The 17,945-nt window shown below is 43.2% G+C and overlaps 1 protein-coding gene across 2 annotated transcripts in view; it reads right to left on the bottom strand.

Moving 5' to 3' along the window:
• Positions 1 to 17,945, bottom strand: part of PPARGC1A (PPARG coactivator 1 alpha) — an 82,312-nt gene that overhangs the window by 46,712 nt on the left and 17,655 nt on the right. For both annotated transcript variants that reach the window (XR_010606153.1, XM_065634448.1), the window contains exon 3: positions 190 to 384. Coding sequence is in view for 1 of the 2 variants with exons in the window: in XM_065634448.1 (XP_065490520.1) it covers positions 190 to 384 (195 nt within the window). In the remaining variant the exon portion in view is untranslated. The remainder of the gene's footprint in view (positions 1 to 189; positions 385 to 17,945) is intronic.

Genomic DNA, 17,945 nt, shown 5'->3' with positions numbered 1-17,945 from the left:
AGATTCCCTTATTAGTCATCTTATGGATCTGGTGGGGTTTTTTTCCCCCACTTAATTTTCAGTTCTTTACTTGATTTTCCTTTTCAGTCTAAATGAAAAGTCCAGACCTTACTGTGACTACATCATACCCATGCAGCGGGTAGCCAGAGGCACATCCAATTCCTGTTAAACAGTAGGAAGGGTTCTTACTAGAGACGGCTCTTCTGCCTCCTGAGTTGGAGGGGTGCCGTCGGGCATTGGGGAAGGGCTAGCGGCATTTTCATTGGTCACATCTCCATCTGTCAGTGCATCAAATGAAGGCAACCCATCCTCATCCACAGGGATGCTGTCCAGTGTTTCAGTGAGAACGGCTAGCAAGTTTGCCTCACTCTCTTCATCTATCTTCTGTGGGAGGGGACAAAACAAAAACGCAGAACCAGGTGAGAAGAGAAAAGGAACATAACGATGCCTCTGTATCTGAAAAAGCAGTCAAAACACAATTAAATCAGCCCTTGAAACAGTAACCTGCAACAGCATCTCGGAAGATGTAATTAAGAGCAATAAAATGATCCATCTCTGTGTTCAGGAGAAATCTCTTTGCAGTCGCTGTGTATTGCTCTAGTTTACTTTTCTTCCACAATTCTTTTTTATAAGTCAAGTGTTAACAACAAGAAGTAATCACCCAGGGATTGTATTACAGGACGCGCCTAAACTGCTGACATCTAATGATGGTGTCAGCCCAGGCTGCCTCTTTCTTTCTCTTTTCAACACTGAACACCAACTAATTGACCTGACAAAATCACAAGAATCAGAGAATAAGACAGCTCGCCAGAAGACCAAAATGAATTCCCAGTGAAAGCTGGAAAACCTTGTTCACATATGTGGCCTGCTGTAAGACGGAAAGGGCCTCCCTTCCATACTTCTGGAAATCCTTGCTCCAAACCCAACGAGCAGCTCCTCATTTCTGAGCATTTCAGCATCAGACTCTCCATCAGGACTCATATTGTAAATGACAAGCTCTTGGGTTTCTTTTAAAGAAATGTATTAGGCAGGTTGTCTTTGAAGTTGTCCTTTCGAGTTACGTCGTTTGAGTGCTCAATGCAACTATTGTATGCATTTATCTAATTCAGACTGCAATTATAAAAAGTAGATTAATTCCTAATCAGATGTGGCTGTAATGTTAATTTATATTAGATATCTTATTTCAGCAACAAGACTTCTTTTGTCAAATTGAGTAAATTTAAATGCTTTCCAATTTTTTAAATGAAATATAGTCCCTACTGTATATTAAGGTACAGATTTTTAGAGTACTGAGACTTCTGAGGAATAGAATTGTGTAAAAATCATTATATTTATTTTTCAGAAAGACTGGAAATTGATCTTGACAGATCAATTATCTAGGTTTCCTAGGCTGATCGTAGTGCTATTAAAGTAAATGAAAAGCCTTTCACTGATTCTAGGGATATCAAATTGGGAGTTTTTCCACCACCTTCGGAGTGGCTCATCACGCTCCAGATACACACTGCAAAGAAATTTCAGCTATGTTCAAATCTCATAGTTTAAAAGTGAACTAGCAAGGAACACCGGTGAGACAAACAAAAAGCTCTCCCTTTGAAAAAAGAAAAAAAATATTTAAAAAGTCAATAAAAATAACATTGCCAGTAACACCTCAGAAGAGAAAACAAAGATCAGGTGAATCCATGTATCCCCCTAGCATGGCTTTTTTCAGTAATACTGTATCTAACAGACTCTGAACAGAGATGCTCATAAACCACACAGATAACTCCTCCTGCCAGGCTTCTCTGCCAAATCACACCTCACGGCTTCTTACAGAAAAGCTCTGTCTTCCCGCTAGAAAGCTACAGCAGAGCACAGCCTGTTCTGGTGCTTACAGCATCATCCCCAAGAAACAAATAAACACTCGGGCAAAGCTAATGCTATGGAGAAGCAATTACTTAAAAGGCCAAAAGGGGCTCGGCCACTGAGACAGAGAGTCTAAGTCTGGGTATCTGGTGATTTCCACCATACCAAGCAGACATATGCACAGTGCTGTGATAATTCAGTGAGCAGAGTATGGAAATAAGCAGAGGGAAGCCACCTTGCAAATAGAACTGTGCTCCAAACGCAGCTTTTCACAGCTACTTTTTGAGATGCAAAGACGAAATCACGGTGTCACTTCTAGAAGAGTACGAAAAGGTGCTACCAGGTGAAGAAGCGCTTTGCGATGTAATGGAGCGCTGACTTTTTTCCAGCGGCTTTTCAAAGCCCTCGCAGGCGGTGGGATGGTGAGAGCCAGCCCTCAGCCCCGGGGGGACTGCGGGGCTCTGCCTGCCTGACCCCCAGCCCCGCACCGGGAAGTTCTCCAGCAAGTCCAGCTGGTGGGGCGCACCACTGCCCCCCTGTACTGAACCTTGCAGCTTATAAAGCTGACAACGAAGCTGGAAGTGTTACTATTTCTAACAGGGAATGCCTTCTCTAATAACAGCATGCCAGAAGAAACCCTGATATTTGCTGTTAGCTGCTCAGCTCTCGTGCTTTAAACAGACATTCAAGTGTACTGACATTCAAGAACAGAAAGTTGAGTGGACACCGGTCCTCATCACAGCAATTTCAATTAGTTTTGTACAAGTTTCAACATTCAAACACCCCAGAGAAAGCACAGGATGTGACAAAGAGGACTCTGTTAAACAATTAATGTCACTTTCCATTATTGCTTCAGTCCCAATTTACAGAGCAAATAAATCAAAGTCACCACAGATGAAGCACACTAGCTGGCTAACACATGTCTATTCACAAATGACATGGCAGCAGGAACACATTAGTCAAGAAAATGACATTGCGAGATAACCTTTTAAAGGTTTAACTCTGCTTTTGCTCCTAATTGTCTGAAATTACTGTTTAGAAAGAAACACAATTATTAGATACAGCAGAAATGGTGCTGAGGGGAGATGCGGAAGGAGAGATGGTTGGGTACATCAACGTCTGAGCAATAATCAGCGAAGCAGCAGCTTTCTGCTTTGCAGTCGCAACTTGAGTCTTGGTGTTGACAGCACTGGGGAGCAGGAGCACCGTGGCCAAATGCAGGCTCTTGCATGGTTTCAGCACTGCCACCAGAGAAGCTCGTGTTTCAGACTGGCATCCAACCTGCACATCGCACAGGCTCGGTGGGTCAGGAGGAGCTGAGCACCGTCCATCTCCACCGAGCTCAGAGGAAGCGCCGTGGGCTCTCGGGAGCTCACCCCGCCGTGTCCCTAACTTCTAAGCAGGGTCACACTGAAAGCGTTTGCTTCCTTCTAAAGGAGGAGATCCTAAGTGCTTAGACCATCTAAATGAACTACACTGTGTAAGAAAAAGGGATGGAGGATAATCCGGAACGTAGAGCTGCGTGGCAAATGCATGCAATTATGAAACACTTATGAAAACAATTCATAATGACTGCATCTTGCTAACTAATGGATGTTTTTAATTCAGAAGCAGCTATGCATCACTTCCCAGCCAAACCGTGTGAACTTCTTCACACCCTTGGTTGTTAGTTTAACATAAAGACATGGGGGCCAAGAGGTTTTCCGACCCATGTAGATTTCCATCCGGCAGAAGGGAAGGAACCAGAGTTCCCCACTGAATGCACACACTTTGGTGTTTCTGACAGCAAATGTTCCTTGTATATCCAGAATGGCATTAGCTCTGAAAAGAAGTAAAATTTGGCATTGGTGTCACTGTGCACAGGCAAACGCAATGGGGAAAGCCGGCTAGCGCTGTAAACTGACAGAACATCAACTGATCCTCAAAAATGAGAGATGTAGGAGCCTAAAGATAATGAAAAGTTTCTAACTGCACTTTTCTCTGCTTTTACATGTTTTGCTCTAATGCTTTAATATTTCTACAGCACTAAAAATAATTCTGTCTGAAAACACTTTATTAGTTGTGTAACAATCTTATTTTAATTGGGTTTCTGCATTCGGTAACATGTCTCCAGAGATATTCTCTCTTCAGTCAGTGAAAAGCTATAAGAAATGAGTTGATAATTTACCCACACAAAGGTATTTAAATCCTCTACCCCTGATAATTCTTTCCCCTTTGCTTATTCTGCCTATTGATGGAGCCGGGTTCAACCTCACGGTTAGCGTTTTGTGTCTGTAATACACGTTACTTGTCAGCAATCCCATTGCAGGTGCCTAAGACTGAGCTGTAACGGAGACTCGGCCCCCATGTCTTTCATATGCACCAACCCCCTTCTTGAAAACCTTGAAGCCACTTTGCAGAGGTCCAGACACAGGACTCTGCTGTAGCTCTCTCACAGTCAGCCTGGGTATGCTGATTCACCCCAGAAAAGGGCCAAGCCCATCATTTAGAAAAGCTTTTCCAAATGTTAGTAGTACCTTCCAACATTTTCCCTCTGGTTGATTCTCTCCGCCTTTCATTTGCAATGATTACACGCACAGCTTTTGCTTACTGTATCTCAACGAGTGAAATCAGCTAATGAACGATTATGCTGCTCTAAAGTTTCTTTATTGATAATTTCAACGGTGTACGAGGACCATCTTGATTCATACTGAAAGAGCGGGGTCTAAACTGTGGCATTAGTCCACAGCCCCGAGGAGCTGGGAGTAGTGGCAGCTTGCCACATCTTTGCAAAAAGCCCAGGAAACTTTGGGACAGATCCACAGCTGGTAGAAGCTGTCACCACTCCAGCAGCCCAGCTCAGCAAGCAATTCAGAGCAGCCAGGTGTACATTTGAACTCACGAGGGATCACCATTTCAACATATCAACTCATTTCTCCTCAGTAGCCTGAGATCTATTCATAGCACTATTAACAAAGCAAATAAAAGATTTTCCTCCAGCTGAAAATATCCAAGTGCTCTAAAAATACTAATACATTATGGCACTACTTTCGAAAGCACAAAAAAGGCCTTGCGAGCACATCTGGGACTTCCAATAGGATTTAATTCCTTAATGACGCATTTTGGAATAAGAACGTCCTTAAGATTCACATCACTAAGAGAAACGAGGGGTACAGATTTGCCCTACTTTGCACGTAGGGATGCAGAGGCCCTGAAAAGCTCACCAACACCACCCCAGCCCTGAGTACCTCCTGTCAACAAACCCGCAGTAGGGGCGGATGGTATCTCAGCCCCCCCACAAACCAAGCTCAGGAGCCGCAGGCTGGGCAGGAGCGCAGGGAGGCAGAGGAAGGGACGGCATTAGGATGCAGGCTGGTCTTCCTGCTCCTGCCAGTGAAAAATGAGAGCTGAGGTCGGGGACAGTGAAAAGGAAGAATTACAGCCCAAGTTTTCCCTTGTCTGGAGCAGAAGGAGCCAACCTGCCACAGCACCGGCGCAGACAGCGCTGTCATGGTCATTTTGCTGCCTTCTCCAGCTGCTGTCCAAGGCAAGTGCCTCCTTCTCCTCAACTTAGAGCTGGCTGTAGCTGGCAGTATTTTCTCCCAGGGCCAAAGAGGAATCAGTGGTCCAAGAGGTGAACCACTCGATACACCCTACCTGCTCAGAACCAGTCCCATGCCATTATATATTTTGAGAAGTATTTCAGCTTTTATTTTACTGTTCAACTCCTTTGCAAATCCTTAGGCATCCTGAGCTGTCTTACAGTAAAAATCCACATGATGCATTTGCATTAGAACGTTTTTCCAAGGTCTGTTAGTCTGGTCCCCAGGAGACACTCCCATAATTGAAATGCTTAAGTCCAGAGCTATCAATTATCTTTAAAAACAAAATGGAGTCCCACTAGGAGAAAATTACAGCCAGGTTTCTTTATATGTAGTATAAATGTGGGGATTAATTATCACCACCCCTGTGCAAATGCCTTTAGGGTATGGGAAGAAATAAGAGATCTTCTCTTCTTCTTGAAGGAGACAGCTACAGTCATACTCCTCACGTGCCCCTGTAGGCAAAGACCACTTGAATCCAGAGCGTGCCTTCTGATTTTGGCAGTCACATTGCCCAACATACGGACTGTGTATATATCTCATCTCTAGGACCAATCATGTCCCCCTATTCATGTAAAAGCTTTACTGCAGCTGGATTTCTGGATATTGCACAGACCTGGCTCTGCCATACCGCTCTCCTCCAAAACAATGTTAAACAAACTGTAATTACACACAATGCAGGTACTGCAATGCTTAACTTCCAGAGCCAGGTCCCTGGAGCGGAATAACCTCCCAGCATCACTCCCAGGGACATTACAGCACCGCAGGAAGAACCCGCGCAAGGTCCGCAGGCTGAAGGAGATGGGAACACCCGCAGCATACATTCCACTCCTTCCTTCTCCAGGGTACAACGACATAAAACTAACAATACTTATGATTACTCATATACTCAACATGGTGTATATTTCTAGTCTCAAAAAGTTCTCTTGTTTATTCTTGGTATCCGAACTCAGATTACTTTCTCTTTTTAAAAAAAGACACGCTCACCTGACTTCATAAAACTTCTGTCAAGTATCTGGGATTAAACCATCACAATAGAAAGTCATGGTACAAGCCATTTGCAAACAGAGTTTTCTTTAAGATTCTGCCCTTCATCACCTGCAGTAATGCCACCACAGCTCCTGTGAGATGGTCTATCTTTTCAGGTGAAAAATCTAACCTTTCTGCTATAAGCTAAACATGTCAGTATAGAAGAGCCCACTAAAAAAAAAACCAAACAAAAAACAACCTACTAAATATTCTTCTACCACAAAGTCACTTTTTTGTTGCTTCTAACAAGTTGTTGCAGTTCAGAAGTTTCCATTACAGCCTGGCAATTAAGTTTCTAATAAACTGAAGAGCTACTAATTGACTTATTCATCTGGCAAACCGAGGATCCAGCTAGCAACCTGTAACCTGTTTTACATCTTCCGACCAACATGCATTCACGTTTTGCAAGCCATTTCCATTTCATTTGTGTAAACTGCATCCTTCCCCTGTATGACAGTTATCTTTGATTCTGGGGAAAAGAGAAAACAAAAAATAATCTGAAAGCGAGCTATCATGCCACGGACTGTGTAAAGGGGACCAATGGTAAGATATTGCTGTGCTGGAATCAGTGCACTGGTGGTAGACCCAATATCAAAAATGTATAGTAATTGAAACCACAGAATCTTTGGAATTTGACTCAGTATCAAAAGGTCACTCTATTCAATTTATACTTGATGCTGAGCACTATATTGAGAAAACAGCTGAAAGCATATCATCTTATCAGCAGTTTGGGCCTCAACATTTACTGACTACATAGGCTAATTTTCTGATTACTAAATAAATGCATTACCTATGTTGGACCGGGTTAGCTCACCAGAGGGGCTTTTTAACTTGTACAGGACTTGACACTGTAAAAACATTACCAAACCTCTCACTAGGAACCGTTACGGTCCTGAGCAACAACCCAGACAGATATTTTTTATTACTATTATGCACCTAAAATATACAGGAGGGCAGAGAGTCATGGTTCCCGACCAAGGGTCCCAATCCAGAGCTCTAACAGGGAATGGGTATTGCAGAAAGAAGGAAGAGGGGGCAGGAAGGTTACAGGCTACAGCATCAGATCGGGAAGATATTTGGGACTCTCCCTGTGGCAGAGCTTTGAGTGACAGTGTCAGCAGTATTTCAGTCCACATATTCAAACACTGCTTGCTCAGATTTATTTATTTATTTGATTTATGGTACCCACACTAATCTCTCTATGCACCGACATAAAATTTTTCAACACTCATATACCTTTGTTAGGCAGCATGGCATGTTCAGGGAACAAAAAGAGCTACATATATTTTGCAAAGATTATTTCACACATGTAATTGATGTAAAAACTTATTTTTCCTCTTGATAATGACAGACATTTCTAAAAAACGCACTTGAGTGGTAGTATAGACCCTTCCTTTGCCAACTATAAAGCACAATCTTGTTGCTTTTGTTCATTCTCTATCTCGGTGTTGCATTTGCTTTAGTTTTAATTACATTGGATGTGTCAGGATGTCTATCATAATCCCCACTTCTTTCTAGAGATTTATGACTACACAAAAATAAATTTCAGGCTAAAATTATATTCAATACAGCAGAGAAGAGTTTACATGTATTTTTAAATTTTGTTCAATTATGTGGAAATGTGTTTGTGTGAACAGAACACACACTCAAAAATTCCTTTTTAAACTGCAAAATAAGACACTTCTATCTGGTGCTCTTACTGTTAGAAAATTGGAATTTAATTTGACCAGAAAATTAGCATTTGTAAAGTATCAACTTCATTAAATGCTTTTTATGATGTTCTAATTTTTCAGCATGTTCAGCTTCATCAAACCTAGCCACCATGCCTGCTGAACAGGTACGACAAACACAAGTCATGTTTCATGGGAAGAAAAATACCAGTTTTCCTTAGACCTGCAGCATGAAGGGATCAGTACATCATTAACACATCTGGGCTTCCCATCATTTTTTATTGTGATCTAACTGGATGGATGCCATCTGGTCTGAGACGGCTAAAAGAGTTTATTCAGACACAACACAAAAACTTGTTTACAAGGCCAAAGATGCATTTACTCTATATACTTTACCTATGTAGTTATACTCCTGTCTTTTAGTGTCACAGCAATGGCTGTGTACCAGCAGATGTGTTGAGTGCCACACATACCATTTACAGAGGTGGTTTAGCTAGATAAAATAAATGAAGATAGCAGATGTTAGCCCTAAAAAAAACACCTGAGGAAATCACTACGAAGGGGGAAAAAAAAGTATCTTTAGATAAGTGGGCTCTACTCTCACCATGCTAAAGAAGTTTCAAAAAACCGCAGTGGCATCCCTGTATCTAAGGAGATGCTCAGCTGAGAGAACAGCCCAGGTACCCGTACCGTGAGCGTCCCAGGCTGTGAGCAATAAAAGGCTCCTTTTTAATGAAGCACCAAGTGAGAATGTGGAGATGCCAGAGTAAGGAAGGTGCTAACAGGTATAGGGTTTAACACTGCACAGGTCACTGGTGCATTTTGCCGGGCTTTTCAGTTCGCTTTTACAGTCCCATGAAAACAAAATGTAAGCTTATCTCAGCAGGCAAATAAGCCCTTGCCTCAAAAAGCAGCAATTGAACAGGGCATCCTGGTAAACCCCTACAACCACCGAGGACACTCTTCAGGATGAGGAAATGCATCTGAATTTTCCGCCAGTTAAGCATTTGGATTCATTTAGATGTCTCATAATATCCTTAACTATGTATTTCCTTGATTTGTCACTAGGTGCCAAGACTTTAATGTTCTTTCAATGCAATTTTGTGTCTGCGAATAGAATCGTAAAGTAGAGATGGTGATTCTAAAACAGAAAACCTTAAAAAAAATATAAAGATCACCGAAGAGCTATCTTTTGCAAAGCCTCCTCTAGAGCTCATCGGCTGTTGGCTCATTTCTAAGTTTCCTGGAACTTACTAGTCATCATAGATAAGGTTGATAAAATGGGGTTGACACCAACATGTAAAACTAATGTGCTAGTTTACACTAAAACTACCTTGTTCATTTACTCTCAGTGAGCCTCAGAGAGTTCTGTAGTGCATTCATACTGTGGTGCATGCTACAGCTACCACCACAGTTGCCTCTCTTCTATTTATTTCTTAGTCAAAACGGAACATACTGCTCATTCTCTGCTAGTCTTTCAAAAGTGTGTGCTCTGGATCACCAGCCCTCCATCTGTACGATGTAAAAGATTTTATTTTTCTTTGTGAGGTATTGATGTTAACCAGTCCCTTTTTCATCACAAATGGTGAAAATGAACCTGGGCATCTTTTTTTTGCCCTGTGTCTTTAAAAATGACCCATAACAAGCAGTCAAGTCCAGCTGTACCTATTAATGCACTAAGTACCATTATTAATTAGGCCGCAATTTCCTTTAGGCAGGGACTGTCTTTTTGTTATGTGTTCACACAACCCCTTTCACAATGGTGCCCTGATTTACAATTGGGCTTTGAGATGCTGCCACAGAACCTATAATAAATAATTCTGGGTACTTCTATTTAATCCTGCTAGTAACCAAAAGAACTTGGGTCCAGATGTTCAGTCACTGTAAATTAGGGCCTCTCCATGGGTTTTAACAGAGCTATGCAGATTTACACCAGCTGGAGCCCTGGTTCTCTGCTCGTTGGGTATGTTGATGCTGAAGCTGAGAGCAGCAGCTCCTGCATACTTGTTATGTGGAGCAACCTGGCCTGGGACTAACAGCAGCCCAGCCCAAGGCCAGTAAGAGCCAATTCTTCCTACTTACCAAGTGAGTTTTTCAGCTGAGCACTACATTGCTATGACTAAGCAGACGAGTTCAAATGCGGCTTGGGTGCATCTTGCCTACAATGAAGTAGACACTGTGCTCATGAACGTTCTTCCCTACTGGAAATGCTCTGACATATGTGTTCATGTCAGTGCATCTTCCGTTTCAAAGTTATTCCTACTGAAGTTAACCCAAGTTATAATTCAAGCCTATGTAGCTGCTAGATGCACAGCCAAAACCACACAGGACGTGCCTGACCCCAGGAATAGTCATTAAATTGCAGCCATTTGAATAGTAAACCAGAGGTGGGACCCTGCAGGTCACTGGCTTCAACATAGCCTAGGTTTTCTTGGCTCAGACGGCCTCCCGTTGTATTGAGACATTTGGCCTGCTCTATCAGCACCCAAAACAAGGACAAAGAAAGAGGGGAAGGGAGATGCAGACTAGAAACAGCCCAAGATGAAAGAGCGGCATTCCTGATCCATTGTCCTGGGAAGAGAAATCCTGTTAAACTGACATTTCTGGGAGCAGACGGCAGCACAACCTCTGTTTCTGTTTAGGTAGCAATAAAATCCTGTTTTGTAAACATGTCAGGATCACACACCATCAGAGAGAGGGGGGGGAAGAAAAGAGAGAGAAAAAGGAGAAGGGGAAAGAGAGAAGAAAGTAAATACAGTTGCATTTTATCCTATAAACTAGGGAGTGGGGGTGGAACCCAGTCCAGTAAAAAAGAGCTATCTGTAAGTGAATTACATTGCCAAGTTTTATCCACCTGAAGCACTCCAAACCACCAGCATGCAAGGAGCACCGCAGTGTTTTACAGCCGCATGTGCCCTTGTCCCGTTTCGACAGCAAAGGTGCCCCACACCCGAGCACCAGCGGCCCCGGGGCCGCTACGCCGGCCCCAGCCCGGCTCCCCTGGATTAGAGCAGCACAAACCAAGCGTCACCCGGCAAAGTCACAGAATCACAGAATCACACAGAATCACAGAATGTCAGGGATTGGAAGGGACCTCAAAAGATCATCCAGTCCAATCCCGCTGCCGGAGCAGGAACACCTGGGTGAGGTTACACAGGAAGGTGTCCAGGCGGGTTTTGAATGTCTCCAGAGAAGGAGACTCCACAACCTCCCTGGGCAGCCTGTTCCAGTGTCTGTCACCCTCACTGAGAAGTTTCTTCTCAAATTTAAGTGGAACCTCTTGTGTTCCAGCTTGAACCCATTACCCCTTGTCCTACTGTTGGCTGTCACCAAGAAGAGCCTGGCTCCATCCTCGTGACACTCAACCTTTATATATTTATAAATATTAATGAGGTCACCCCTCAGTCTCCTCTTTTCCAAGCTAAAGAGACCCAGCTCCCTCAGCCTTTCCTCATAAGGGAGATGCTCCACTCCATCATCTTCATGGCCCTGTGCTGGACTCTCTCCAGCAGTTCCCTGTCCTTCTTGAACTGAGGGGCCCAGAACTGGACACAATATTCCAGATGAGGTCTCACCAGGGCAGAGTAGAGGGGAAGGAGAACCTCTCTCGACCTACTAACCTCCCCACTTCTAATACACCCCAGGATGCCATTGGCCTTCTTGGCCACAAGGGCCCAGTGCTGGCTCATGGTCATCCTGCTGTCCAACAGGACCCCCAGGTCCCTTTCCCCTACACTGCTCTCTAACAGGTCATTCCCCAACTTATACTGGAACCTGGGGTTGTTCCTGCCCAGATGTAAGACTCTACACTTGCCCTTGTTATATTTCATTAAATTTTTCCCCGCCCAACTCTCTAGCCTGTCCAGATCTCGCTGGATGGAGTCAACGGAGTTAAACCAGGACAGATTAAATGTAAGTGAGAAGGCAAATAAGGCCCTTTATGTCTGCCTTTCCTTCCCCGAGAAAAACTAAATATGTTCCTTTTTCCTCAGATGCATGGGTATCAATAGCCTAAACAGCCCTGATTGGGTTTCACCGGTGGCAACGCGGGGATGTTTATTTCCATTAGGCTGGGTCTATAAAAATCCTCCTTTTGTTCCTGCGCTTCTACGATTTCCAAACAGCAAAGCCTGACATTTTGGTCTCCGACAAGCAATGCTTAATAGTGGGGCGTTTGGAAAATAAACAAAAAAATCTATACAAAGAAAGCTCTTAAGCTAGGCTGAGCATTTTCACCACAAACGGTTTGTTTTAGCTATCTCTCTGCCTCCTGTAAGACGGAAATCAGACAGCTTACTGGCTTAGCTTGTTAGGCCAGGTTAAAGGGATGCAACGCTGAAAGGCTCTTACAGAAGCTTACCCTTGGACTAAAAATAGCAGGCACTAGAGAATTATCTTAAATACTACCAAACTTGTTCTGCACTGTGAATGCAGATAACTGTAATATGTTTCCATTTTTGGTAGTTTTAGAGCTTTTTAAAGTTATGCTCGCTTTAGCTGACTATTTAATTAGTTTCTGATTCTATTTGCCACATTTTCTCTCAGAGATACAGCCCGAGGGGTACTTTGCCTATGAATCCTTTGTATTTAGCAGCGTTGCTATTGTTAACATCTAATGAGCTGTTGGATTTGCCAAACACTCGGTATAGGTACAAACGCTTCTTTGAAATATAAATGTTTAACTCATAGCAAATAGCAAATCAAAAGATATTCTAATGCCACGTCCTCACTTTCTCATTGCGTGTCTCATCAAAAGAGAGTAAAAATAAAAATCTGCTTTATTACATTTAATTCTGAAATACCAAAATGCGTATTTGAGCGAGACATTTTTAGCTCACTGCCCAGAACTTCAGAAGAAAACCAAATGATTTTTGGTGCTGCAAGAGGACTCGCGCATACGGGCACGGCTGCACAGTCTGACGTGGTTCCCTGCCAGCTGAACCATGAGTGTTTTCTTTGGGGTAAAACTGCAAGACCCTACAGTCCAGTCTTTAATGAAGCCACCTCAACTTTAAAACATATAAAATGAGCTTGTTTTTTGGTTTTTTTTAAACAGCTACAAGCAGTTCTCTTTAAGTCATGACAGTGTTCAAAAAGAGACTGGACAATGCCCTCCGACACCTGGTGCGAACTGTGGGGTTGTCATATGCAGGGACAGGAGTTGGGCTTGATGATCCTTGTGGGTCCCTTCCAACTTGAGACATTCTATGCTCTTAAGCAGGATACCCGTTCATCTGCTCCTCACTGAAAACCACAAGATATCAAAACAATGAAACCCCAAAGCGAAGCACAAATTTTCTCAGTCCTCACATCCATTTTACTTGTGCTACAGTCAGTCTGAAAGGCATCACTGCAGAAATCAGTCACGCGGCGCAACGTCCCCGCCGCTGTTCCTGCCTCCGCTCTCTGCACTTCTGCAGGTAACGCCACCGTGGGCGCTCCCTGTACGAGCTCCGATCGGGAGCATCGCAGAGTCCTGCAGCAAGTGCCTCTGCCCACCGGTTCCTGCCCGCTGCCCTTCACACCACGTCCCAGGCCATACACCAGTCTGGGCACCTGGGTGACTGCCGTAACAAGTGTACCAAATGGAAGCTGATTCAGGTATGTATTTTAGCACGTTTTCCAAGTATTTCTTCCTCTCCCTGGTTTTACTGCGACTTTTTAGTATGAATCAATTTTAATATAATTTAAAACCCACACCCTGAGTAAGGCCAACTTCTAGAGACAAATGCTGGGCAAGGTCAAGCTAAAACCAAACCATGCAGCTGAACGGAAGTTCCTTCCGTTGTTGGGCCGGCATCGCATCCGACTGCCGTGGAGCTAGCAGGGCCTGTTCTCTCAGACATCATTTTTCTTTTACTCTCTTTTCAGGGTGAGAAATGTTTTCACTCTTAAATAGTGGCGGAATTCACAGATTCCCTCACCAGATATATACCCAGTGCCTTTATAAGCTCACGCATAGAGGCATAACCTAGCCACATGTCTTGCAACTGCCATTAAAACCCTCCATATGTCTTCATTTGGGAAACGAGTTTTCTTTTTGAGTCCGGAGTTAAGTTCACAGCCTCTCTGTCAAATAAACAACATGTCTGTTGTCACCTGGCTGCTGAACAAGTCCTGTCTTTGAAAATAGGCACTCAGTCATTTTAGCCACCTTTTTCTCAGCCTTTGCTTCCACAGTCATGCAGCAAAAATAATGCTCCATCTTCATGACGATGATTAACATTACTATCCATCTCCTGCAATTTAAATTTCTCCTGGTTAAGTGTTACTCTAGCACCACCCAGGTAACAGTCCTGTTGCACTGAATGATCTCCCGTCACATTGTAAGGGGAAGTATCTGCAGAAAGTACTCACAGTTCAAACAGACAATACCAAGAAAGGAGGATTATAATCCTCACTTTATAGCAGGGGATTTGATGCACAGAGATTAATTAACTTCTCCAGGCCAGAGAGTGCCCATGGGCACGGTGGAGGGCAGGGCTCCAACCAGCAACACCAGCCTCTCCCTCCAAGCAGGGCACAACATTTCACGAACACCAACAGCGCACACAGTTCCTGTCCCAAAGCACTTGCACCTGAGCTTCCAGCTGACAAAAGAGGACTGAAAACTGCTTGTCAAGTGTACTTGGGTCACAGCAACATAAATAAGGGGAGGCTTATTATGTGCATTCCTGGAACTTGGTGATTTTGCCATTTTTTGTACTGAAAAAGTCCCCATCATATTTGCTCACTTATTACTGGCATTCCAGAATGCAGTTCTCCAGGGAAAATTAACACAGAGACAGTAGTGAACGACCACAACAGAACAAGGATAGTGTGCCAGATGTACCTCCATACCAGAAAGCCACAGGATACCTGTACAATGTAGCAGATGTTAGGGAGAACATCAGTGCACTACAGCAAAAGAAACAAGTCTGGACCAGTGGGAAGAAACACAGTAATGGCTCAGCTCGAAACTGAATAAGGAGAACATCTAGCTTAACATGAAAACCTGTGCCAACCCCCCAAAGCACACAAGCAAAAGGCTATAACAGCAACTGAGCGTCTTGGAAAGGCAAAGGGTCCACAAAACATATTACTTGAGTGGGGCCCTCTCTTTGCGTAACTTACTTTGGGAAGATAAAAACCAGAAAACACCCGAAGCTGGTTGCATAAGTCATTACCTGTACAGAGAGTCACACAGGCAGGTTTGCCCAAGGAAAGATAAACTGGAGAAAGTGAACTGAGGGTTCAGCAGAGCTTCATCTCAAAGACTCCCAAATTACTCTAAGTCATGTAGGAAAATATTTTACTTTAGAATCTGGATGGTACTTAGAAATTAAAATATTTGCAAAAGCAACCCTTGTTTGTCCCCATCAGGCTGCTGTGACAGCAGCTGTATTGCATGCAGGCCCTGAGGAGCAGAGCCCATGGGAGAGCAGTGCATGGGTGTCTGCAACGTCTGACCGCGTTCCAGACAGAAAAAGAGAGGAAAAAAAGCTGTTGTGTTGCTGCCTCCCTTTTTACTGCACGCTTTTTCCATTCTTTTCTTTGCTAGTGAAGAGGCTACACCTCCTCGATACAGTAATAGCTCAAGATCAGGGATCTGCTGTTATGGACCTTCTGAGCTGAAGTGACAGCCTGAGATGTGGCCCGCATTTGCGGACTTTCGTGTGTAAGACTGTGTCATCCACCACAGCCTGCAAAGGTTGTTACAAAGTCCATAGGAAGTCAAACAGCAGTGATGGAGGAAGAAAGTGTCTTTGGCACACCATCAGGGATAAAACACTCTCTCAAAGGCATTTGTGAGATATCAGGTAGAGTGAATTGGAATTAAGATGAGGAATCGTGCCATTAATGCCAGCAACAGATTAAGTCCTGATGATTTTCCTTGTGTATAAGGTGTGAAAAGACAGGCTAGATATTGTGTGTTTATTGAAGCAAGAAGGTTAGAGATAAGATATAATCTAACCAAATCATGGAATTCAATTTGGGAAGATACTCAAGAGTTACAGACTTTGAATTACCAGGTTTGTCTAATACCTACAGGTACAATTATACCCTGATGCAAAACAATTATTGGATTTCAGAAAGGGAGAACATCAGGTGAAGTGGCCCTGATCCTTCATTAGTTGAGTAGCATTTAGAACTAGAAAGGACACCTGCACATATCCAAAGGTACAAGTATTCAAGAAGTACGAGGCAGACATCTCCAAGAATTTTGGAGCGTACAAATTTGGCACTAGGAGATGCATTTTCTTTGCACAGAAGTAATTCAGACACATTCAAACATTTAAATAGCAGACAGCAACATTTTGTTGGTTTTCATTCCAAGTCTATGAGCATTTTTGCTATTGGAAACAAGCATCTTAGTACGCTACACTATTGTCCTGCCATCTTCCTCGCACACTCAGTTATTTTACGAAGGTGTCTCCCATGAGAAAGGGCTGGCTTACCAGTTCGCAGTTTCAAAGTTAAAAAAGGTGTCATTTTAGAACTGAACAGAACACTTGCAATGAAAAGTGAAGCCATGCAAAATTTGACTAATTTATTGTCTTAAAGCCTCTCAAGAGAACCTTGGCTAACTTGTGCATGGTTCCTGCACAAAATTCAGAAGCTTGCAATGAAATCTGCTTTTCTTTTTTGAGGTCATCCACACTCAGCTCTTATATTTGACTCTCTAGAGGCAACAGCGGTGAGGATTCGTGGACTATCGGCAAATCCCAGCAACTTTGATTTTCACAAAGATTTTTTTCTTCCCCAACTGGGAATATACCACTATGTTTAGGGAGGGGTTCTAAAGAAATAACAGCACATGATGAGTCTTGATCGGAAATAACTAGAGAATATAATGCAGTTCTGGACAACACATTTGAAGAATATCTTTATAAGAGCTCTTTTAAAGACTGATTTTTGGAAGGAATTGGGAAAACCTAGCTGCTCACTTAAAAGGGATAGAAGGGCAATGAGTTCTACTGTAGAATCTCTTCTTCTGCTGACTCAGTGAAGACACATTTGTCATTCAAAGACAAATTAGAAAAGGGCATGGATCGTGCTACATAGACGCTCAGTCTCAGTTATCAGCCAGGTACAGGCAGCTTCCAATGCATCTACCTCCAAGTGCATCTGAAAAAAAAAAGGCGATCTGTTCTGGTGGATGTGGACAGAATGTCTTTGTCAAAATTTCAGTTTGAGCAAATACTGCAAAGCGGTTTAGTGCAGGGAGGATTTGTCCCTGCAGAAATTGACACAAATTCCTTTAGGACAGGGGCAGCCACCCCAACTGCATCGCTGGGATTGCCAGCAGATAGAATTAGGAAAACTGGAAGATAACACTGTGGCCTAATGTAAACTCTTAAATCTGCTGTAAACAGAGCGGTAACATTGGCACACAATAAAACTGGTATCTGTCATTGCACTCCCAGAAGCAGGTGTAGGGAAGGACAAGAGACATGAGTGGATTTTTGTTCCTCCCTATGAATTCTGGTCAAGGAAAAAAGCAAGCTGATGGAAGCTGCAGCAAATAGGTAACATTACAGTGATGGAGGGCAAGCTGGAATGATGGTATACAAGGGAATAACGGGAGATCAAGTGGAAGGGTTCAGTTTGAGGTTCCTGCTAAAGGTGTGGTGCAACTTGGAATAACAGGCTGGGGAGGGCAGCATTCCTGGATGTTTCAAGTTGGACTGACAGAAAAGCCCAGTACCCACAAAAGCCATTTTCTATAAAGTTTCTGACATGCCTGCTGGGCCAAAGCACATCTTTAAGAATACATATACAAAATTTTCAAAAACACAGTTTAGGAAATAGGGACTATTATAGGTTGAAGTTCAGGGATAGG

Source organism: Caloenas nicobarica, chromosome 4 (assembly GCF_036013445.1).
Source record: "Caloenas nicobarica isolate bCalNic1 chromosome 4, bCalNic1.hap1, whole genome shotgun sequence".
Lineage (NCBI taxonomy): Eukaryota > Metazoa > Chordata > Aves > Columbiformes > Columbidae > Caloenas > Caloenas nicobarica.
This window is presented reverse-complemented; position numbering and strand designations above follow the sequence as displayed.